We start from the raw sequence: 25,511 nt of genomic DNA on the forward strand, positions 1-25,511 counted from the left end.
TACACAGCCATGTGTGATCTGTAGGCTACTAATGTGTTACACGTGTGGTAGCCTACATCTCTTTGATGTTCTTGCTGCTTGTCCGGTGTTCTTTGTGGATTTATTTTTTCCACAGATCTGTGTTTGTGATCTGCAGCGGTCCCTTTCTGCCCTACCTGGAGAGCTTTGACATCCTTATCTTGAGCTGCCTCGCTCACCAGTTATACCGTCCTAAATAGTTTGTTGTGTTAGCCAATTCCAATGCTAGATGTTAGAGTTATGAAACGTTAGCCTAAGCTCCCAAATTTCCCACCTTAGCCCCTATTGTGAATTACACAATGCTGGTGCATACCTCTTATGGAAGTCCATTTTAAGTTGAGGATGCCCATGACTTGTGCCCCACGTGGGCCACCTGACCCATACATTAACTGCAGCATATTGCCACTCTCAGTGGCAGAGTCAAGTCTGGCCCAGGAGGAAAGCCTACTGTATGGGGATGACCTTCTAGCCTCTTGTCTATATCATAGCAGCTGTGGTTCATGCACATAGCAGGAGAAGCACAGAGGCAGGCCACATAGCAAGCACAGTAGACCGAGACATAAAAAAGTAAAGGAGCTGATAGAGCAGCTGAAAGCTTTAGTGCAAGCTGCCAGGGATTTGGGTTATAGAGACTATGTTATATTAAGCCACCATAAGTTAATTTGTAACCTGTGGAAAACACTGCAGTAAAATATGGGCACACTTTTATAACAAGAATGTTGACTTGGCCCCTGGTGGTAAACGAGTCTTAAGGTGAATTTCTGTGAGAACATTCAATGTTAGCTTTCAAATTTTAGTCTCAAATCTCAGGTTTATTTTATTTTGTATTCAATGTTGCTGTTTTAATTGGCATGTTAGTTGTTTATATTGCCACGGTTCAAATCCAGGGCATGAGTCTTCTGGGTGGCTAAATTATGATATCTTCAAAAAGAGCCTTTTCCAAACAATACTCAGATTTGGGATACATTCATGGAATAACAGTGAAAATGAAAACATGCTGTCAGAAAAAAACATTTTGTAATGAGAGTTTTTAAAGGTCAGCACAGGAAACAATATTTTCTGTATAGGAGCAACAGATAAACTGCAGATGCTTCCATCGTACCACTGCGCTCAAAACATCTGCAGCCTGACAGGACTCCATCTGCAGGCAAGCTGGTGATTACAGACTGCAAAACTCCATTACATGAAAAATATATTAATATTTTTGACTCAGATAATATTATAAATAATCCAACAGCTGTTTATCCAGCACGCTGCACAATTACGGTGATGCCTGTTGCTTGCATTTATTCTGCTGTTTCCATCTCTTGCAGCAATTTCAGCTGATCCTCAATGGTTTTCAGCTCCTGCTCCAAAGCGGACACCTGCACACACACAAGGCAGGGTAAAACACACGAGAACATTCATTTATTTAATGGTGGCAACAGAAACTGTTTTTTGGTTGAACTTATAAAGTAAATGTTCACTAAAAAAACCTCCCAGGATTGCACAACCACAACAGGAAGGCAACAGAGCTTTTGTTTTCCTCGTTAGCTATCAGCAGGTTTAGCTGAAATGGCAGATGGTGAGGACACTGGAGTAACTGTGGAAACTGCGCCCAGTAAAAGAAAAAGAAAGTGAAGAGGGAGAGGGACAGAAATGAAAGGAAAAGCTTTGGATGATGGAGAGACTTCAGGGGCTTCAGGGGGATGAAAAGCTAAATTCAGTTGGCATTATTTCTACATATTAGCTTAAGATGACTGCATATTTTAAAATGGAGTGTGACCTTGGGTGACTTTTTGCAGCTTTCAGTGATCACTTCTGTGACAATCCATCTAATGGTTATGGAGATATTTCAATCTGGACTAAAGTGGTGCACTGACAGAACAGCAGTGACATTCCTCGAGCCTCGCTGCTCTCATTGTGAATACAAGTCTCACTACAAGACACAAAACTTTTTATTGATTCAAATTATAAATGACCCATAGCAGTTCTCCTTCAGCTTCCTGCACAGTGCTCACCTTACTGTCCATCTGCTCCCTGACATGTGAAGGAACCTTGGTGAGGTAGTCTGGAGACTGGACTCTGGAAAGGACTTCGTCCAACTTTGGAACAAGCTTGTCTCTACGCTGACAGAGCTGCAGGATCTGTTTCCTAATGTCCATTCCACTCTGAGAGACAAAATCATATATTACAATACGTTAGACATGACCAGCATCCTCATCACCACCACGAACGCATTCAAACACTGACGTCCACCAATGTGTTTGTGAATAGTAACAGTGCACCTTTAATCCTTATTCCATGCCATTCCCGTTTGCATTTTGATTCTGAAGCTTTTCCTCAGGTCTTTCATTTAAATTGAAATTTTGGCAGCAATGATACAGTTCATTTTTAACTTGAATCTTAAAAGCAAAATGAGCCCAAAGTCCCCTCTGTGTGATCACCGCTGTCCTGGTGGGATTGGCCTACTCCAGGATGACACTGTCCCCATCCATTGGGTATCAGGGCTCATGTGAAACAAATACTATGGTTTTACAGTCACCAGATCCCAACCCAGCTGAGCACCTATGGGAGGTCTTTGGGCCAAAACATTTTTCAAATGACTGGAAGCTTTGCTTCAGCTATCCTATCTGTGCATTACAGACTGTGTTAACAGATAACAGTGGCAAATACTCGTCATTATTTTTCAAACTTTCTTTTAGTCAGTCAGTCCAAAACCCAGATTTCATTTACATTCATCTAAAGCTCACGCTGAAACCACAACTTGTGTTTTGCTGAACCTGAATATCAAAATTCTAGATGACTTTGTCATCCACTAACTGAGTAAATGCAAAGGCTGATATTAAAACAAGTCATCTTAATTGTGCCACAGAAGGAGACTGATGCATACTTGAAAGTGAAGGTGTAGCTGACACGTGTGGTCCACGACACCAATGAGGCTTGTTTTGGGCGGAGGAGTGGCGTGGACAGAGGGGGGTTTGTTTTCTCTGTCAGAAGAGTAAATCTGGAGGCTGGAGATGCGGCTTAAAGTCTGAATAGCTGACCCAAAGGGAAGGAGGACCTGGGCTTGGCTGGGTGAACACACTGCCCACACTGAAACAGTCGAGATAAATAAATTAAATAATCCACAGTTTTCCACACAGTACTTTGCAAAAGTCTTGAGCCATGCCATTCTTTATATTTTGGTTTGTTTGTTTTTGCTCTGTTTCCATATATGTTTGTAGATATATGCAGAATAAATTGTTTCCATTTTTCTAGCAAAGTATGAGGAAAACCTTTGAGTCTCTGTATAGCTACACATACCTGGAGTGCTACATAGCCAATTTCTGAGCCTTCACCATGGGAAATGTTTTAAAATGGTTATGCTTTCATTTCTTGACTTACTATCTGGTTTTGCTTTGGTGACACCACACTGGGCTCGTAATGAGCGGGCCACTCGGATCACTTCCTGGACCAGCAGGAAATCTCTTTCCTCCTCAGCAAAATGCCAGTGTGCCTGAGAGGACAGAGAGGTTAAAAAATAACACGTCAGCTAAAACACAGAGAGTGGAAAATCCAGTCCTGTGCATTCCTCTATGTGATGTACTTTCCCAGAGTTATTAAAAGTAGAAGAGGAGGCAGAGTTTTCAGCCCCTTTCCTGAGGAAGCAGCTCACTGTTGAGATTAATGGGGAGAAAAGACCCCATCTCTACTTTTATTAGATCACCCACTTAAATTTTCTTTGATAAAGCTTATAGTTAGGGCTGGATCACAACCCAAAATCGGAACAACAGCCTAGTGTAGCATAACTGAGGGGCCCTAAACCATCCCTTAGTTATGCTACAGTAAGGTTTGGCCTACTGGGAAACTTCACTGAGCATTTCTTGCATGCATTCATATATCAATACCGTATGTCATTAACTTTGTGTCTTCTCTTTTCCCGAGTTTGTACCTTCTCCTCTTTGCGGTCTTTCTCCCTGCACCTTTCTTCAGGTATCTAACTCCATAGCTTCATAGTCCTGATTTGCATTCGCTGGTCCCACCAAATCCACCTGGTGTGCCTTTTTCATAGTTTGTTTTCTGTACGTTCTCCTTTTCTCTCTTTCAATTCAGTTCTATTGATATAGAACAAAATTACAACAAACAGCTCAAGGTGCTTTATGTTGTAAGGTAAAAACCCTAAAAAATGAGAAAGAAAATCTCGGAACAGCTGATTCTACACCTACTGAAACTTGATCCCCTGCAGTGGAGTAAATGGTGCTGTCCTCTGCATGCTTCACAGAGCCCTAGCTCATCTGGAGGAATTTGCCACTTATGTGAGAGTTATGTTCTTTGATTTTTCAAGCGCTTTCAATACCATCCAACCAAATATACTCTAAAGACAAACTGACAGAGATGGACGTAAATTCTCTCTTTGCTTCCTGGATCACAGACTACTTGACAGAAAGGCCACAGTGTGTCAGGTTGGGGAACTGTGTTTCTGGGACTTTCTGGGAGTAATATGGGGGCTCCACAGGGGACTGTCCTGGCTCCATTCCTTTTCACATTGTATACAACAGATTTCAAATACAATTCTGAGTCCTGCCACATCCAGAAATACTCGGATTGCACTGCCATTGTGGCGTGTATCAGGAATGTACAGGAATCTGAATATAGGGATCTGGTTAAATATCTAGGTTAACTCTGATCACCCACACAAAAAAAACCCCATCAGTACAGTACATATTTGATTCCTCACATTACATAAGATTCCTCACAGTATTAGTGGAGGCCAAGATAATGCCATCTAAAGACCACGATTCTAAGATTTTTAGGACAAAGTACAGTAACCTCAGTTTTGCCTGAATTTAGAAACTTCAGAAAGTTGAATTTAGAAAGTTGATGTGTATCATCTGGCTTCATGGATCGATAAAGCAGGGTATCATCATCTTAGCAATGAAAATGTATGCACTATTTTCTAATAATATTGTCTAAGGGAAGCATGTATAAAAAGTACTGGTCCCAGCAGAGAACCCTGTGGAACTCCATGACTAGCTTTTTTGTATGAAGAAGACTCTCCATTTACATGCACAAATTGGAAACTATCAGATAGATGATTCACACCACTGCAGTGCAGCTCCTTTAACACCCACAGCATGCTCTAATCTCTGTAGTAAAATATTGTGGTCAACAGTATCGAATGCTGCATGGAGGACAAGCACAGAGATGAGTGCACTGTCAGAGGTCATAAAAACTCATTTGTAACCTTCACTAATGTGGTTTCTGTACTGCACTGAATTCTGAATTATAACTGAAACTCTTCAAATAAACCACTCCTTTGCAAATGATCAGTTAACTGTACTCGTTCAAGAATTTAAAAAAAAAAAGGAAGGTTGGAGATGGTTCTCAGTCAGAAAAGGGTGGATAGCTCATTCCAGGAACTAATAATGTCTCATTCACACACAAACTTTCTATATCCAAGTGCTTTCTATCTAACATTCACACACACAATCATACTCCGATGAATGCACTGGGAGAAACTTGGGGTTCGTTCAGTCTCTTGTCTAAGAACAGAGCAGCCAGGGATCGAACCACCAACCTTCCAATTAGTAGATGACCTACTTTACCTCCTGAGCCAAAGCCACCATCTCCCTTCACTCATGAACAAGGGTCTTATTCATGAGTGAGGGGAGAGGGGGCTGAAAGACAGACTGGTGTCAGCGGTGGTGACTCTGTGCCAGTCTGGGATGGTGAAGTGACAGCTGAGTACAAAAGCGAAGCTGCCAGTTTACCAGTCGATCTACATTCTGACCCTCACCAATGATTACAAGCTTTGGGTAGTGAGCGAGATGATTCAATTCAGTTTTATTTATATAGCGCCAAATCACAACAAACAGTCGCCTCAAGGAACTACAGATACAATGAGCTGGAAATGAGCTTCTTCCAAAAAGTGGCTGGGCTCAGCCTTAGGGATAGGGTGAGGAGCTTGGAGTACAGCTACTGCTCCTCACATTGAAAGGAGCCAGTTGAGATGGTTCAGGCATCTGACCAGGATGCATCCCAGGTGCCTGCTAGGTGAGGTGTTCCAAGCATGTCCCGCTAGGAGCAAGCCACAAAGGAGACACAGGACACACTGCAGAGATTACATCTCTCCAGCCCCCACACACAGACCCGGAAAAGTGGTAGAAAAATGGATGGATGGACAGATATTTAAAATTGAAGCATTAATTAATGGTGAAACTTCTATTTTCCAAATATATTTTTTTTCTTGCTGCACATAGGGTATCATTGGATTGTTTGGCTTTTATCTCTTTTATCACAGGAACTAGAGCGTACATTTAAAGTGCCTTGATGTGACTGTTGTCATCAGCTGGACTTCAATCAATAAAACAGAATTAAAGTGACACTGTTTACTATTAATTTTTTAATGCTATGAATTTGCCTGTACTTGGTTTGGGTGTGTCTGCTTTTTTCATCTCAGGAGAGAGATATTCTAGTTTGCTTGTTTCCCCCTGGTGCACATCTCTGGTTTACTCTGATCTGAATCATTTGAGCTTAGAAAGAATTCAGGTTTCTGACCAAATCCTGACATTAACGGGTGTTAGCGGCTTTTCTGTCTGGCGTAAAAGGTGCTTTCTTGAGGTGGCTACAAACATTTGAAAACAAATAAATAAAAGAAAACAGGTTTTGTTTACAGTCCTACCATCTGAGACGAGCGGGGGTACGGCTGTAAACACAGGCTGGTGTGGGCAGCTGCTTCAGGTGCAAATGGCTGAAGTCTCTGCCACAACTCCTCAGTGAGGAAAGGCATGAAAGGGGAGAGCAGGGCCAAGGAGACAGACACACAGTGATAGAGAACAGTGGCAGCCGCCTGCCTCTCATTACCACTGTGCTCTGTGTCAGTGCTGAGTACTGCTCCGTCATCGTCCTGCTTGTTCAGCAGAGGCTTCATGTACTCCTACAAGACACACACACACACACACACACACACACACACACACACACAGATAAAATGTTGGGGTAACTATTGGCTTAATTAGTTTAATCCATTAGCCTCCCTGTTTCCATGGAGAAATCGCATAAATATATCACCCTGTCTATTTGAGACAGAACAGTAAATAGATTATTGGCAATACAAAGAAAATCAGTAATGATTTTATCTCTAATCTTCCACTTGGATGATCAGGATGCACCAGTGTTCTGTGAAAGCTCTGCTCCTCACCATGTAAATATCACACAGGTTATGGACCCAGAAGGAGTACAGGGCAGAGGTGACAGTGTGCAGCTCATAGGCTTCAAAGGCCCGCTCACACTGCAGTACTGTACTGTAGAGTCTGGAGCAGATCCACCGGTCCATGCTGCTCAGAGGAGACACCTGAAAAGAGGGAAGCACTCTAAAAGGCTATGCAGACGTAAAATGTTGAATTTTTCTTTTCTTTTTTTTTTTTTTTCACATAAATTTACAACTTCAACTTGTCAGAAATTTTGTTGTTTTTCTCTGAATATTACTGCTCACCCACATTGCTGTAAATTCTCCTTTTAAATCCACACTGGACACCATCATTGTATTAAGTTTGGACTCACACAATCGACTTCACTTCAACAACAGCTGATCTCTGAGAGTTTAACAGTCCTGATTTATTTTGATATTTAAGGAGAAGTCTGGTTTATTTTAACCTGGTGTGTTTCTATTGGCATGCATGTTCAGTTTCAGTCTGCAAACTCCACCACTGTTGTGAAGAATCAGAGAAACGCCAAGTCTCACAAAACAAGTTCCCTCTGGCGTTCCAGATTTTGAGTATGCATCGTTTCAGTATTTCATTTCGAATCCGACTCAAAGGAAACTCAGAAATGATCCTTTAGAAAACTAACGTTGCTCATTTTAGGGCTGAAAAAAAAAATTCTTCTCTTCTTAGTATTTTTTATGTAGTGAAATGTATTCTGCAAACACATTTTATGCACAGCAGAGTTATGTGTTGAACCATTTTCAGCCAAATCCAACTCAGTGGCACACAAACATGTACTGTAAAGGCCGGCAGGGGGCATCTATTCTTTTCAGAAACTTATGGTCCAAAAATACCTTCTAAGAAAAGCTTAGCCTTTTTCAAACAACTCGATAATTTAAACATACAAGTCACAAATCTCTGTCTAAACTCTCTCTTTCCTGTACCTTTGGTAGAGCTTCTACTGTTGCTGTGTTGTCACCCAGCACTCCCAGTGTGAACCTCAAGGTCTGCCACATTTTATTACAGAAGTGTCTGCAGCTCAGAACCTGAGAGATGGACAGACTAATGTCTTCTCCTGATAAGAGGCAAAAACAAAAATGTTACACACAGTAAAAAGATAAATAAACACTCCACTAGAACCAGGGTCTAGTCCAGGGGTAGGGAACTCCAGGCCTCGAGAGCCGGTGTCCTGCAGGTTTTAGATGTGTCCCTGATCCAGCACACCTGACTCAAATGACTGAATTACCTCCTCAGTCTGCAGTCAAGTTCTCCAGAGTCCTGCTAATGACTTCTGTGTGTGATTCAGGTGTGCTGGATCAGGGACACATCTAAAACCTGCAGGACACCGGCTCTCGAGGCCTGGAGTTCCCTACCCCTGGACTAGTCTAACGTGGATCCCTTCTTTGGTTGGTCGGTTCTGCAATAATTCAGTACAAGTAAGGAACCTTTAACTTTGATGAAGGGTAAAATGGTTTTCAGCCTGATGACATTCCATAACCTAATGCCACATGCATATTTTATGGTTTTAATGAGCTCTGTAGTCTTTAATGAGCACTGGCTTTTAAGTGAAACAGATGAATAATATGTTATCTTTCTTTAAGTGAACCATCCCATCTCTTCTTTCCTGCAAAACTGTGTTCCACATTCCTTCACTCTGACAAACTGTTCTTTCCTGTCAGCTGAGAGATGGGAGTCACTCACCCTGCATCTTGTGAGAGCAAAGGGCAAATCGCAGCGCATCAGTCCCACACTCAGGGATCCCCGTGGGGAAGTCTTTCCTCTGTGAGGAAGCAGATTGAGCAGACAGATAAGACAGAGAGTAATGAGTGTGCTCAGGAGACAGGAGAGAGGGGAGCTGACCTGTGCTTCCACGGCAACCACCTGCTCCCTCGGATCAAGGTTCCCCTCCTTCACTTTCTCTTGAAGCCTCTAAGAGGACAGAGGAAAAAACGAGACTTTCTCAACACGTCTTTTAAGGAGAGGAACAGACGTCTGTCTCCCCCTCTGTGTCTGTGTCCTACTTTCAGCTGTGCTCTCACTCTGCAACTGCAAATTACACTTCTCACATTCAACAGAATCCAAGTGTACTGCTGTCAGTTTCCTGCTTGCATCTTCATTGCAACCCAGAGGATTTATGTGAAATAAAACAAAAATTAATTCTGTCAAAAAAAGTGCCTTTTTGCCGGCCGTTGCTCTAAAATAACAGGAAGACAACTGACTAACTGCCGTCTTTAGCAGAGTAGGCAAGAATCTGTCAGAATAACTGATTACTGAGCAACATTGTTACCATTAACCCCAGAACACCAACGTCAGGTGACCCACACAAAAGTGAGAGCGATCGTGTTAGTGCGATAGTTGTACCGAGACACGGCAATTTCACTGTCTTGGGAGATGAAAGTATTAGCTGTATTGTCCTCATTTAAAATGCTGTAAATGTTAAACATTTCTTTGGTTTTTACGGGCCTATGGCTATAAAACCTGACTTCATCCTTAGTTTTGTTTTAGCTTTGTGCCAAATCCCCAACTTGTCCTGTGGTTCAATAAATATTAACTTTTAGAAATAAAAAACCAAGCTGAAAGATACTGATAGACACCCTGGCATAATTCTGTGTCTGCTATAGTAAATAGCAATAATTCCTTTCCATATATTTATATATAAGTAAAGGAATCTGATACAGTTTGTCTCTGAAAACCATGTCCTGTGGTGTGAGACCTGATCCCAGTACTGTGGTTTGACAGCATAAATATCCTCTGAGTGATGCTTTGGGGCGGTCACGCCACAGAACAATTATGTCACACAAGAGGGCAAGAAGCTTTTAAACAACTAAATGAAATTAGTTTGCACACATTTTATTCTTTTTGGACCCTTTTTAACAAATTTAAATGCAATAGTTCTTCTCTCGGCTGCTTATCTGCCTCCATCTCACCCCGTCGTCCTCTGTGACATCAACCCTCTGCATGTCCTCCTTCAGTACATCATCTCCTCCGTGGTCTTCCTCTTTTCCTCCTGCCTGGCAGCTCCATCTTCAGCATCCTTTGTCCAGTATATCCACTATCCCTCCCCTGCATGTGTCCTAACCATGCCAACCTTGCCTCTCTATTTTTGTCTCCAAACCGCTCAGCCTGAGCTGTCCCTCTGATGTACTCGTTTCTAATCTTGTCCACTCTGCTCACTCCCAACACAAATCTTAACATCTTCAGCTCGGCCACCTCCAGTTCAGCCTCCTGTCGTTTAGCTAGTGCCATCTCCAAACCATCCATCGCAGCAGGTCTCACTACCATCTTGCAAATTTAAATTAAATAATTACTATAATGACTGTTACAATAATTAAAATATTTGCTGCTGTTTTTGGAGAAATTTTCTAATATTATAAAGTGTCATTAAAATAAGTATAAAGTAGATAAGTGTGCAACAGTAGGCTGAGATCATAATACTTAAAAAATGCTGAGACCCTTCATTGAGTGTGACAAATATCAGACAGTTATTACTGCTTCCTGGATCAATACTTTGTGTTACCTACCTCCAGAGAGACTCCATGAATAACATCTAATGGGTCGATGACATTTCCCAGAGACTTACTCATTTTCCTGCCATATTTATCTCTCACTAGAGAGTGAAAGAGGACCTGAGAGACACAAAGGGATGAGAGGGAAAAAAAAACAGAAACAGGATGGGCTGACACTGTGATTCATCAGTAGTCTGTGTATAAATACTGTTTTGTTTGGGATTTTCTCATTATTATAAAAATACCTGTTTAAAAGGTAGCTGCCCGGTCAGCTCTGTTCCAAGCATTACCATTCTCGCCACCCAGAAGAAGACGAGGTCACTGCCCGTCTCCAGAACAGAGTTAGGGTAGAAGCGCCGAAGGTCAGCGGTCTGTGGAAAGAGAGGGTGGATTAAGGTTGAGGGACGGGGGTATCTGCTGAGGGGTTGTTTTTTTTTTTATGTTCAGTCAGAGGAAGTACAGTACCTGCTCTGGCCAGCCAAGCATAGCAAAGGGAAACAGCCCAGAGGAAAACCATGTATCTAAGACATCTGGGTCTAACGCAGGGAAAAAATGTGACTGAATTCAAATTCTGTCATGCCTCAAACTATGTCATTAATATATTTTAACATCACAGGTCAAAAGCACAGTCTCATATTTCAGATTTTTTTTTTTTGCATATTTGTCACATTTAACTTGTATAACTTATTTAATAACTATATATGTTTTTTATACATTCTATTTTATTTTTCTGTATATTTTTAGAAGTTCTATTTTATATTTTAGGAAGTGTGACTTTCTACAGCATGGCAGGAGTGGTTCTCCAGTCTCATTATACATTCTGTATAATAACAATAAAGGCATTCTATTCTATTCTATTAAATTTTTCAGATCAAACTAATTCATAGAAAATGCAGTTTTTTTAATGATGATTGAATTTATTATGGGATAAAAGTTATCCAAACCTACCTGCCCTGTGTGAAAGTTATTCCTCCCCTTTTTAAAATGTGATTATCCACATTTTTTGAAAAGCGGAGTTCAATTTTACTAGTCACACTCAGGGCTGGTTACTGAAATCACTTAAACAGAATCTGTCCGATAAAGTGAACTGAAAAGATCTCAAAAAGCAACACATCATGCCACGATCTGAAGAAACAGCTGAGAAGTCATTGTCGTCCATCAATTTGGAAATTGTTACAAAGCCACTTCTAAGGCTTTGTGACTCCAGATAACCACGGTGAGAGCCATTATCCACAAATGGAGAAACTTGGAACAGTGGTGAACCTTCCCAGGATTGGCTGACCTGCTAAAATTACTCCAAGAACGCATTGCTGACTCATCCAGGAGGTCACAAAAGAACCCAGAACTACATCTAAAGAACTGCAGGTCTCACTCACCTCAGTTGAGGTCAGAGGTCATGATTCAACAATAAGAAAGAGACTGGACAAAAATGGCATCCATGGAAGAGCTCCAAGGAGAAAACCACTGCTGACCAAAAAGAAGACAAAGGCTCGACTCACATTTGCAAAAAACCATCCTGATGATCCCAGAGACTCCTGGGAAAATATTCTGTGAACTAATGAGACAAAAGTTAAACTTTTTGGAAGGTTTGAGTCCCGTTGCATCTGGCATAAAACTAACACAGCATTTGATAAAAAGAACATCACACCAAGAGTCAAACATGGTGGTCATAGTGTGAGACACGGGCTGCTTTGATGCTTCAGGACCTGGACGACTTGCCGTAATTGCAGGAATCATGAATTCTGCTCTCTACCAGAAAATCCTCTGAATGGCTCAAAAAACAAAATAAATGAATGATTTGGAGTGGCCTAGTCACTAAATCCGATTGAGATGTTTTGGCATGACTGTTCGTGCTCAAAAAGCCTCCAGTGTGACTGAATGAAAACAATCCTGCAAAGAAGAGTGGGCCAAAGTTCTTCCACAGTGATTTGAAAGACTCACTGCCAGTTATCACAAATGCTTGATTGCAAATCTTGGTGCCAAGGATGGCCACAACCAGTTACTAGAGTCAATTAGGTTTTCCACATAGTGCCAGGCAGGTTTGGATAACTTTTTTTCCCCTTTAATAAATGAAATGGTCACTTAAAATCTGTATTTTGTACTTACCTGGGTTATCTTTGTATAACATTAAATTTTGTTCAATGATATAAAACAAGTAAATGTAACAAATATGCAAAAAAACTAAATGAATAAATAAATAAAACTCAAGAAAGGCCTAAATATTTTTTCACAGCACTGTAAAATCATGAGCAATGTCGGATCTTCAGAGAAGGTGTACAGAGTTTTTGTCTCATTAGATCACTGTGATCAGTGTCCGTTATGAATTTGACTAAATGAGGATGCTGTATGTGTTTTACATGTGTTTTCTGAACACTGACAAACATTTGCACAGTAGTGTAAGTTGACTGTAACACTGGACTGTTCAGCTTCTGTTAGAGGTAGTTGTAAACAGTCATATTTCTGATTAAAGCAATACTGATACTAGCAACACTGTTTGCAGGAAAAAGAAATTCTAACACAATAATTTCTATATAAAATTGCATGTTAACGGTTATGAAGGAGATTAATCACCCTGAGTCAAAGTGATGGCTTCTGGATTCACACCATATTTCACAGCAGCTCTTTGACGGGCCTCGTCCTCAGTGTGTCCCCAAACCCAGTGCTCCTATACAAGCCACACACACACACACACACACACACACACACACACACTTATACTACAGACTGGAACACTGTACGCTGGTATACAATGTGAGGACTATCAGTTGATTCACCCATTAATCTACCACTTCAAAATCTGCACAGTCATTCTTTTGGTTGGAGGTTCCACTGGATTAAACTGTTTGGCAATCACAGGTGAACACATAAGCCTGCTATTTCCACAGTATTTTCTAAGTAGCCGCAGACTAACCTCTTGTAGGCCTGCAGAATTAGGAAGCATCACTTGGTAGGCAGGGATCTGATGACCCCACCAGAGCTGCCTGGATATGCACCAATCACTGCAAAGCAAACAGAGGCACATTGTTCACAGCCCACATGTTGTGACAAGAGCTCCTTTATTGTCCGAATGGTGTCATTTCACACAGCAGCACTGACAACACACACTGCCAAACTACCTGATGTTGGATAACCAGTTCTTCCATGTCTTGGTGTAGTAGTGAGGAATGATTTCCAGCTGTCCGTCCTCAACAGCCTGACCAGGAAACAGAATGTCTTGAGTTTTTTTTTTTCTTCCACTTTTGAGTATTTTAAAAGTATTTTGAAAAAAATTCAAAGATGTGATGACAGTAACTGGAGTACTTCTTCACTGTGTGTGTGTTTTGTTTTTTCTTTGAAAGCAAGTAATGTCTCTGGAGCTTGAAAAAGGCGACTGGACTTCTTTTTGTTTCTTGAAGACGTTTCACCTCTCATCCGAAAGGCTTCTTCAGTTCTCAACCAAATGGTGGAGAGACCCAGGTATTTAAACCCCTGTGGGCGTAGTCCCATGGAGGTGGTTATGACCCTCTATTGATCATGTGCTTGAACACATGTGCCCAGGTGTGAAGGGGGCGTGGGTCATATTTAATCAGTGGTTTCAGTTGAAACCAATTTAGGACTCCGCTCCATTGTTTCCTGTGGCCTATTGAGGTCACTGGAACAAAGGTGTGAATGGGGGTTGAGACGTCTGGGAAGGGAGCTCAGGACAGCACTGTAAGCGGGGAAAGTTGGTGACGTAATCCACCTCCTCTGTTCAATGATGGTTGTTCACAGTGGACATAGATGGCTTCTTTCACTCCTCTTTCAAACCATCTGTTTTCCCTGTCCAAAATGTGAACATTGGCATCCTCAAAAGAGTGCCCTTTTTCCTTCAGATGCAGATGTACTGCTGAATCTTGTCCTGTCGAGGTGGCTCTTCTATGTTGTGCCATTCGTTTGTGAAGAGGCTGTTTGGTTTCACCAATGTAGAGGTCCGAGCACTCTTCACTGCACTGAACAGCATACACTACATCGCTGATCTTGTGTTTGGCGGGTTTGTCCTTGGGATGAACCAGTTTTTGTCTTAGGGTGTGACTTGGTTTGAAGTATACTGAGATGTCATGCTTGGAGAAAATTCTTCTGAGTTTCTCTGACAAGCCTGACACATATGGGATGACAATGTTTTTCTTCTTGTCCTTCCTATTCTCTGTAGTTTGTGTTTGGCCTTCATTCCTGTGCATCTTAGCTGATTTGATGAAGGCCCAGTCGGGGTAACCGCATGTTTTGAGGGCTTTCTTAATGTGTGTGTGTTCCTTATGCTTCCCTTCTGCCTTAGAGGGAACACTTTCCGCACGGTGTTGTAGGGTCCTGATCACCCCAAGTTTGTGTTCCAGAGGGTGGTGGGAGTCAAAGAGGAGATACTGGTCTGTGTGTGTGGGCTTCCGGTAAACTTCAATGTTGAGGCTTCCATCTTCCTCGATAAGCACCGCACAGTCCAGGAATGGTAACTTGTTATCTCTGGTGTCCTCCCTGGTAAAACGTATGTATTTATCCACTGAGTTAATGTGACGAGTGAAGGCTTCTACTTCTTGGGTTTTGATTTTGACCCAGGTGTCATCTACATATCTGTACCAGTGGCTAGGTGCCATCCCTTTGAAAGAACCAAGAGCTTTACTTTCCACTTCCTCCATGTAAAGGTTGACCACTGATTAAATATGACCCACGCCCTCTTCACACCTGGGCACATGTGTTCACGCACATGATCAATAGAGGGTCATAACCACCTCCATGGGACTACGCCCACAGGGGTTTAAATACCTGGGTCTCTCCACCATTTGGTTGAGAACTGAAGAAGCCTTTCGGATGAGAGGTGAAACGTCTTCAAGAAACAAAAAGAAGTCCAGTCGCCTTTTTCAAGCTCCAGAGACTACTATGACCTGGATGACTGAGAATCTACACAGACAAAGCAAGTAATGCACCTGATGTGTCTCCTATCAATTATCAGTCTCAATATATCTCCCCCTTAAACTTACCTGCACAGCTTTTTTGGCCATTTCATCACAGCGGACAAACCACTGATTTTTCAGAAGGGGTTCTATGATGTCTCTTGAGCGGCTGAGACAGCGAGAATAGAGGGAGAAAAGAATCAGGAATTTTCTCTCTATGATTGCACGTTTATGACTCAATCTTTAGGACTCAGTTTTCATGCAAAGCCACATTCAAAACCTTCAACCTGTAAAAGGAATATAAGCTAAACAGGGAGACTAAACAGACAGCTGCGGTCTTCACTTTTGCTGTAAATGAAGGAAACAAGTTTCTCCAGTGACAGCAAAACAGAGCCACCTGAACTGATCACTGTAGGGGGTCAAGGATTCAGGCTTTTCCTTTAATTTGCCAATCATATCTGCATCTACACAAAAACAATCCAAAATCTCCGCTGTATTGGCTGCTGTGAAATGTTAGAATGAAAAGCTGCACACTTAGACTGGATGGATGTTTAGCGTGCTACCACATGTGTCCCCCTACCTGCAAATGGGTAAAGTCATTGCATGACTTTCCTTTCCTCTGAACAGTTTCTTCTCAACCAGAGCATCCACAACAAGCTGTCTGGCATCAAAACGCTTCACTCCCTTCAAATAGAATAAAACAGAGGGGATGAAGTCACATTAAACCATGTCAATAGTACCTGCTTTTAAACACATGTGCCACATGTACCAAGTGTTTTTACAAGGAGACAACCGACATGCCCACATTAATGACATAACTTCAACACCTCATATAGAAATACAAAGGTTACACATTATAATAGTAGTGTTCATGCACCTCTAGCCACTGTCCACAGGATGGTGTCATTGTCCCATCCCCCGCAATCACAGTGACGTGTGGAAGTGAGTGTCTCTGAGAGAGTAGGAAGTCTGTGTGGTCATGAGCAGGAGTTACCTTCACTGCACCTGAAAGAAGGGAGGGAGGGAGGGAGGGAGGGAAGGAGTCAAAGGGGAGAACAGCTTCACATGCACATAGTTTCTCTGCAAGGGTTCAAATGTCCAGCTTTGACTGTGATAGGATGCAGCTGTCACCAGTTCCAAGTTCCATGTCCACCATTGAATCGGTGATAATGGGCAGCAGTCTGTTGGTGAACGGATGTCTACACTGCTTCCCGTGCACAGCCTGAAACAAAGCGGATGAAGCAGAGAGATGTAAGCACAGCTCTGCTAAACAAGTCTCATGTTGTTCAGTTATCATTTGTTTCCACTCTTCAGGTCTGGAGTTCATTCATATGACCTCTAGCCTGGTTGGGTGATGAAGTGTGATGGTTCTAGTATCTCATGGTTGTGTTCTGAAGGGTTTTTTGTACCTTTTTTTTTTTTTTTGGCTTCAGGTCCTGAACATATCATTGAGCTCACTCAGTCACGCTTCTTTTAAAGTTTTTTACAGGAAAATCAAACAATCATTTTGACCACACTTCTATGAACTACCATTGTGTTTTCAGCTTACTAATGTTTGGGCCGAAAAGGTCTAATGCAATACAATAAGAATAAGTCTAAGAATAAATTTATTGATCCCAGAGGGAAATTCATATGTCTGACCTAGCTCATCTGCTATTTGTATGAGAGGTGAAAAGTGATGGCTGTGGGTATGAATGCTGTATCTTTCCATTTTACAATGGAGTGAGAGGAGTCTTCCAGTATTGGTTTTTTGTTCCATAAACATGTTATAAAGTGGGTGATCAGAGTTGCTCAGGATGGCGTCTAACATCTTTAGTGTTCATTTTTCCACCACCTCTCCCAGAGTGTCCATTCTTGCTCCAGAGCCAGCTTCCCTCACTAATTTGTCCAGTCTCCTTGCATCCCTGTTTCTGATGCTGCCACCCCAGCAGACTGCAGTGTGGAACAGTGCACGTGCCACCACAGAATGATTCAGCATTTAACTGCAGATGTCAGGAGATCGTAGTTTTCTTAACAAAGAGCCTGCGTGTCTACAGAAGTTGATGTATTCAGTAAAGCAATCAACCAGTCTGTCAGTGTCCACACTGTTCTCATCGGTTTCCAGCAGCACATTCCAATGTGCGTCCAAAGCAGTCCCTTAGAGCCTCAGTGGCATCAGGTGTCCATTACCTGACTGTGAGTTTAGTTGCAGGTTGTCTTTGCACACATTTGTAACAAGACGGCATAAAAAACCAATGTGTGGTCTGATCTGCCAAGTGGTGCTAAGACAGTAGCTCTGTAAGCTTCTTTGACATTGATGTACAGCAGATCAAGGGTTTTATTTTCTTTAGTAAGAGATTTTCCCTTTTCCTCACATATCAACAGTCACCTTCCTTAACTACATGTACTTCTGTCTAAATTTGGAGACACTCCTACACAGTCTCACACTTTTAAAAACTACTAGCCTGGTATCGAGGATCATCGGGGTGAACAGCTACTGCTACATCTCCCAGCATAGTCTCAGGACGGGTGGTGGAAACCACGACCTCGCTATCTAAAACACAGGCAAGGGGAAAAAAATAAATCAGAAAATCAGATGTAACATGTACCATGTTCCAAGACAGTTGCAGATACTCACTGTGGCCTTCCACGGGGTACGCAAAGCTCAGCATTGTTCCAAACTCCACCTTGTTTTCATAACCAGGAACAGACAACATGGTCTTCCCAGAGAGCTCCTTTGAGTCCACCTGATGATGAGGTAAAGTGATATTACATCAGTTAAACCTTATCAGACAATGGTGCCCCATTATTGTTTCCATGGCTGAGCAGCTGCATCGAAGCCTTACATCATCAAGTGCAATGCAAAGCGTCAGATGCAGTGGAGTAAAGCATGTTGCTACTGGAATCTAGAGTAGTGGAGAGACGAATTATGTTTCACCATCTCACAGACCAAAGGCCAAGTGTGGGTCTGGCGGTTGCCAGGAGAACGGTACCTGTCTGACTGCATTGTGCCAAGTGTAAAGTTTGGTGGAGGGGGGATTATGGCGTGGGGGTGCTTTGCAGGCTCGACCCCTTAGTTCCAGTGAAAGGAACTGTTAATGCGTCAGCACACCAAGACATTTCTGACGATTTCATGCTCCCAACTTTGTGGGAACAGTGGGGATGGCCCCTTCCTGTTCCAACATGACTGTGAACCAGAGCACAATGCAAAGTCCATAAAGACATGGATGAGTGAGACTGGTGTGGAAGAACTTGACTGGCCTGCACAGAGTCCTGACCTCAGCCTGATACAACACCTTTGGGATGAATTAGTGCAGAGACTGCGAGCCAGGCCTTCTTGTTCAACATCAGTGTCTGACCTCATTAATGTGCTTGTTGAAGAACGGTCAAAAATTCCCATAAATACTCCTAAACCTTGTGGAAAGCCTTCCCAGAAGAGTTGATGCTGTTTTAGCTGCAAAGGGTGGGCCGACATCATATTAAACCCTATGGATTAAGAATGGGAGGTCACTCAAATTCATATGCGTGTGAAGGCAGACCAGCGAATACTTTTGGCAGTATAGTGTACTTCTTTTATTCATTTTTTATGTCAATTTCTATCATTTTTGTTGAAGGGTCACTTACAAGCTTTTTTTCAGTTGGTTCTCAGAGTCTTTTTGAATGGAGTTTACTCACCTTTGAAAAACAAGCCCACTTCACCCATATCACTGGCAAATAAACATGAAGGTACGAGTAGTTTTTGGCTGGGGAGAAGACACTGCTGGTACCTTTTTATTTTGTACACTTGCTGTATTTACTATATATCTGAATGTACATACATGTATATATTATGTGAAGCTGTCTCACCTCTATGTCAGAGATAGCAGACTCCAGAGCACAGCTCCAATTGACCAAACCCTCTGAGCGATAAATTAGACCAGAGTCACACAATCTAACAAATGCTGCTGTCACAGCCCTGCTGAACCCTGAAATCAAATCAGAAAAGCAGGACAACAGTTAAAGTGTTTCATATTCTCCTATTCCATCACTGCCAAATACCCCCATTTATACTTAATATATTTAAGCATGCACTTAATTTAATATTAATATTTCTCCTGATTGCTGGTAGAAGAGCGGCAGGAAGGGGGGAAGGGGAGACACAAAGACGACGACAGGGTCAGAGGAAGAACAAAAAAAAAAGAGAGATCGAGAGGAGATAGAGAGATAGATTAAGTAGGAGAGAGAGATAGAAGAGAGAGAGAGAGAGCGAGAAGATAGCGGAGAAAGACATAGAGGGGAGACAGCGAGAAATAGAGAGAGCGGTGGGCACCGAGAGGAGGACAGAGAAGACAAGAGCGAGAGAGAGAGAGAGTAGAGAGAGAGAGAGAGAGATAGAGAGAGGGAGAGATGGAGAGGAAGATATAACAGGAGATTGGCGAGAGAGAGATAGAGGTAGAGAGAGAGAGAGAGAGAGAGAAAGGAGAGGGAGAGATATATCGAGATGAGAGAGAGTGATAATAAGAGTATAGAGTAGATAGAATGGAGAGAGATCAGAAGATGAGAGAGAGAGGAGGATATATATAGATATATATAGATTAATATTATGATAAATGATTAGATAGATAGATAAGATATATAGATATATAGGATAGTAGATCTAGTATATATAGGATAATAATATATATATATAAATTATTATAGTATATATATATATATATATAGATATATATATATAGATATATATCTATATATATATATATATATATATTTATCTATTTATATATATATATATTTATATATCTGCTCAGCTGAGTGTTTGTTTAGGAAACATTTTGAAATAAGATCAGAACAACTGATGAGTTATCTTTTTCTTCCTTTAGCTGCTCATGTTAGGGTTCTTAGTTATTCCTCTGCCAGCCCTGACCGCCTCAGGAAATACTGCACCTCCTCCATCAAGCACTGCAACTATAGACCTACTGCTGCTCACTAATCATCACCTCTCCTGTAAGTATAACTTCCATTACTCTTCCCCATAACTTCATGCTCCTCTGTAGTTACTACAGCTCTGCACATTCCCTTTAATCGAGCTTGGCAAGAACACATTCAATTTACGAACAGCTGGGTGCCTGACCTGGAAAATTGTAAGCTTTATCACCTTCTTATCTTTCTTTATACCCTGCTGGAGTGTGCTTACCTTTCATTATGTGCATGATTGCTAAATGAGATGAATGCTCATGAAGAGCACAAATTAACTGGCCTCACATATTTTCTTTCTGGGTTGGCTTCATATGTAAAACTCCTTAAGAATGTGTTTATTTGTAGAGAAAGGGGATAACTTGACTAGGGTCTTACTGAATCCATAGTGAAACAGGCTCGGCTCCAGTCCAGAGAAGCTCCAAGCTTCCTCAGCTGGTGGTAGATCTCTTCTCCTTTCCTGCAACAAAAAGCACTCAACTCAGCAAAGCAAACATCGTGCAGGCCAGACAGTAGATATGAAGTGAAGTCAGACTCACTCATTCTTCCACTTCCACACCTCTTCTACAAACTCTTCCCTGGTGAAGTCTTGTCTGTGCCTCCCTCCTTGCCTCAGCAGTTTCCTCTCCACCACCGTCTAAAACACATGAATATCACTAAATGAGAGACTACTCTCTAGCGCATGGGACAAATATAGCTACAAAGTACTGTGTAATTACTGTGTAATGACATGTTTTTTAAGGCTTTTCCCAAAACCTTAAAAATGGTATGACATAAATCTATGTAAATCGAGATGAAAATAAACTAAATTTTCCACCTGATAATTAAACAAATGATTGCTGTTTATTACTTTTAGCAGGAATGTGATAGGTGACTTTCCATGCTTTGTTATTGAGTGCAATGAAGACCGGGGATTTTGCCCACAGCACTTATGCCACAACTAGAAGGGCATTTCTTCCAAGCCAGCATGATTAGGAGGAACATTTACAGCACACAGCTTATGTACAGGCATGCCAACATTGCTCTAAAGGGCACTTAAGAAAATGTGAGCCATTCTCTTAAATCCCAAACTGTCACGAAAGAGATGACTGACATAAAGTTGTCATACCTGTGTTGCAATACCAGCATGGTCACATCCAGGTACCCACAGAACTCTGTAGCCCTGCATCCTCCTCCTGTGGATTACAAACCATTAACAGATGAGCTTTCTCAAACAATCTAAAAACAGAAAACAGATGATATTTCACACAATAAGCTGCATATGTTCTTTATAGTTACCATCGAACCAGAGCATCTTCTACGGCTACAGTCAGAGCATGGCCCAGGTGCAGAGTACCAGTCACATTTGGTGGAGGAATACATAGAGAGAAGGTCTGATCCACAGCGTGAGACAACCGCTCCTGACAGCAGTAAGTAAAAGACATGTTCACGTGTGTGCATTCGCTCACTCTAGAGGCTGATCTTTTTTTCTTGAAATCTGAAAGGTCAAAAATCAGAATATTGTCTTTAATGTTTAAGTTTTTTCCCCATTTAGTGTCTTTTGCCTAGTTAGTTTCCATCTTGTTTCCCTAGTGTTTTGATTTGGCCCTATTCTTCGGTGTTGTAAATAACAATTTGTCTGAATCTTAAAAAGTCTGTCTCCTCTGAGACTGCATTTAGTCCACTGTTCGGGTATTGGCCAAGATGGTTCATGACAGCACTCTCTGGCCACACTCAGCAGACCCAGTACGAGGAGCTTTAGCTAAGCAAGGAGCTGCTTTAGGAAAGCATGAGTGAGCCTTGAGGGTCTTAGGCGAGCAACACTAACTCCTGCATCCCCCTCAATTCAAAACCTTGGGAAGGGCGGCACATCCCATTGCCTCCTCTGAGATTTCCTCCTCTCCTGCTCTGGTGTTTTGGGACACAGTTTTCCAACTCTCTTATTTGTTTAGTCTTAGCAGGGTGAGGCTCTAGTTAGGGGAGAGGCCTTCTTTGTATTCAGTTCTGTAGAGACTCGCCTTATGATGACTTTGAGTGAGGTGACTGACTCAATTTCTTTTGTTACAAATGAGTTATGCAAAAGACTGTATTAAAGAAGTTATTTCTGAATGCATCTATAGCCAAAAACCATCAGATCAGTGCAATAGTATTAAGGATTTAAGAGGTTTTTGTTCAGATCTTTACATGTTGCTCAGGACGGAAGAATCCCTCTTTCTCCCACCACTGATACCAGCTGGACTCCACATACTCCGGACTGTAAGAAGACGGGAATGGCAAGCTAGTGTCTGCACAGAAAAAGAGTATTTCAGAGCTTGGAAGGAGAAACAACAGCCACGTCAAAGGCAGTTACAGCATGTCAGTCACCTTTCTTTGTCCCAGGAGGTGTATGAGCTGTGTAAGCAATCTTCTGCTTCTCACTCCAGTTTACTGCTTTATCTTCAGCACTCTGGAAACAGAACAATCAGAGTTGGTCTGACTGTGAGTTTCTGCCATACTATTTATTTTGTCCTAAGTTCAAATAATTCAAATAGGGCTGCAACTATCGATTACTTTAGTAATAGAGTATTCTATCGATTATGCCATTGATTAATTGGATAAGAATTAACAGTTCATTTGCATATTTTAACTTCCATAGCTTTACTGTAGATTTTTCACTGTGTGAACCAAACAGTGCTGGATGGAGCAGCTACAAAGTTCTTTTCTTCACGTTGACACTTGTTGATCAGGTGGTTGATGAAGGGCTCCTCCAGCTGTTTCCCAGTAAAGGTTTTAATGATGGTTACAGGAAAAAGCGCTGCTGCATCAGATGCTAGAAAAACATTTCTTTTCACGCCACCTGAGCTCACCGTCTCTGTAACAACTCCGCCTCTTTGTGCTTTGCCGCTCGCAAACTGTGGCAGAAATTCTCAGTACAGTGAGCTCATCACACACATACATGTCAGCAATGATCCACTCTGTGTTAAAAGGTCTCTCTTTTTGTCCCCCCCCCCCCCCCCCCAAATGACTGAAATCTGTTGCAACGACAGGGAACTTGAATGCTGCTAATGTTGGGGAAATGCTCTGCTTACACAGAGACACCTGTGCGCTGCAGTTTAAACAAAGCATCGATGCAACAAATTTGTGTCAAGGATTTTCTATAATCAAATTATTTGGGTTACTCGAGGAATTGTTGCAGCCCTAAACTCAATTCAATATCATTTATATTATATACATATATTATTCCTGGAACTCCTCAGAGAGCAGAGGGCCAGGGGTGGGGCACGGGGCTAGCAACCCCACTCTGTAAAACCCCGCTGCTATAAAAGCTGCCACAACACAATCATTTATATTGCACCAAATCCCAACAGTCACCTCATAGCACTTTATATTGTAAGGTAAAGACCACACAGTGATAGAGAAAATCCAACAATCAAAATGACCCTCTATGAGCAAGTATTTGGTGACAGTGAGAAGGAAAAACTCCCTTTTAACTGAAAGAAACCAGCCTCAGGGTGAGGAGAAGGAGACAGAACAAAAGACATGCTGTGGAAGAGAGCCAGAGATTAATAATAACTAATGATTAAAAGCAGAGTGCAGTATAAACAGAGTGAAAAGAGGTGAATGAAAAAGAAACACTCAGTGTATCATGGGAGCCCCCCAGTAGCCTAGGCCTATTGCAGCATAACTAAATGATGATTCAGGGTTACTTGTTGACAAGTGACCAGCAGTTAGACAGGCAGAGACTTGGAAGCCCAGGTTGGTGCAGATTAGCCTTTAGTCTAGCCTGACATAGGATGGTGGTGATCAGTTGACAGGTCAGCTCCTCTTTTCACCCGAGTCTCCAGAACATACAGCCGCAGATCTGATGGTAGGTGGGGCACCCTCCAACACCGCACCCAGTGACTCTAAGAAGGCTGCTGCATAAGCAGTCGGGACCTGTTCCCCAGTGAAAACTCTGACACAGTGTTAGTAACAAGTCTAGGGGATACAAGGATACCAACTCCAGCCAGCCACCTCTCACCAAGGGCAACTCCAGACTGGAACAGAGTCCAGCTCCTCTCCAGGAGACTGGTTCCAGAGCCCAGGCCATGCGCTGAGATGAGCCCGATTATATCTAGCTGGTATCTCAACCTCATGGACTAGCTCAGGCTTCTGGAATTGGTCTGCAAGGGTCTCTGCCCTTGGCTGCTCCCTCACCCCTATGGCCTACAGAAGCATGGGCCCATGTCTCTTCTTCGGGCTGCACCCACCCACCCCAGGCCTGACTCCAGTGTGAGTACCCAGTAATCCTATCCCTGGCAGTCTCCAGGGTCATCTAAGAGTCATCTAAGGGGGGGGGGCTAACATTTAAAATATGTCAGTAGGAACACACACACACAGAGTTTGCTGGGTTGGTTTGCAGAACTAGGTTTAATGCTCTGCCTCTTTCAAGCTTACACCATGTTGACTTGATAGGATGCCCTCTTCCCGAACTCGTCTGCGCCTCTGCTTCTCAGCGTGGGGCCGTGTGGAGTTTTGGTGAGAGGCTTTTGGCGGGTTGCTGGAATAGAACCTGGCTGCCCGTCTCAGACTCGGAACAAGACCTCCTCTCCACATCATCAGTGACTTTCCACACTAGAAACAAACACACAGGTCCACAGTCTCGCCATGTAAAGGTCGTCTCCTGGTTCTGAGGTGCTATCAAAAATATTAGCTCCATGTAATATATGTGACAGTATTTCAGCTAGTTAACTTACTGTGTTTTCAATACAGAATGCCCACACATCCCAGCCACGACCTTCTAACTTTTGTCACTGCCAACCTGAGAATAGGCGTTTGTATAATACAGCTAAAATATGTAACCTTTACATGAATTAAAAAAAAAAAACTGTCGCAAAATGATGCTATTTCATACATTTATGTTCTAGTACGATTTGCGGCTCAGCATGTGGGTGCTGTTTGTTGACGGGCTGTAATATCTTCACGGACAAGAGGAAACAAACGCTGTCCGTCTGAATATATCTTCCCCACAACACTACAGTTTTCAAGTT

The 25,511-nt window shown here is 42.2% G+C and overlaps 1 protein-coding gene across 1 annotated transcript; it reads right to left on the reverse strand.

Annotated features, from left to right (window-relative positions):
* Positions 1-1,018: 1,018 nt before the first annotated feature.
* On the reverse strand, positions 1,019-25,505 carry vars2 (valyl-tRNA synthetase 2, mitochondrial). The gene is made up of 31 exons (XM_030741999.1): positions 25,218-25,505; positions 24,919-25,095; positions 22,867-22,948; positions 22,687-22,787; positions 21,802-21,923; positions 21,632-21,698; positions 21,063-21,160; positions 20,902-20,983; position 20,725; positions 19,417-19,535; positions 18,209-18,317; positions 18,036-18,124; positions 16,723-16,813; positions 16,469-16,596; positions 16,172-16,275; positions 15,679-15,760; positions 13,807-13,883; positions 13,602-13,689; positions 13,262-13,355; positions 11,156-11,226; positions 10,936-11,061; positions 10,706-10,810; positions 9,045-9,113; positions 8,886-8,964; positions 8,129-8,259; positions 7,181-7,333; positions 6,662-6,916; positions 3,385-3,496; positions 2,891-3,093; positions 2,019-2,168; positions 1,019-1,382 (listed from the first exon to the last, which is right to left on the reverse strand). Exons 2-31 carry the CDS (start codon positions 25,078-25,080, stop codon positions 1,305-1,307), a joined length of 3,228 nt encoding a protein of 1,075 aa, XP_030597859.1. The 5' UTR covers positions 25,081-25,095; positions 25,218-25,505; the 3' UTR covers positions 1,019-1,304.
* Between the last annotated feature and the right edge of the window lie 6 nt (positions 25,506-25,511).

The sequence above is a fragment of the Archocentrus centrarchus genome, chromosome 11 (assembly GCF_007364275.1).
Source record: "Archocentrus centrarchus isolate MPI-CPG fArcCen1 chromosome 11, fArcCen1, whole genome shotgun sequence".
Lineage (NCBI taxonomy): Eukaryota > Metazoa > Chordata > Actinopteri > Cichliformes > Cichlidae > Archocentrus > Archocentrus centrarchus.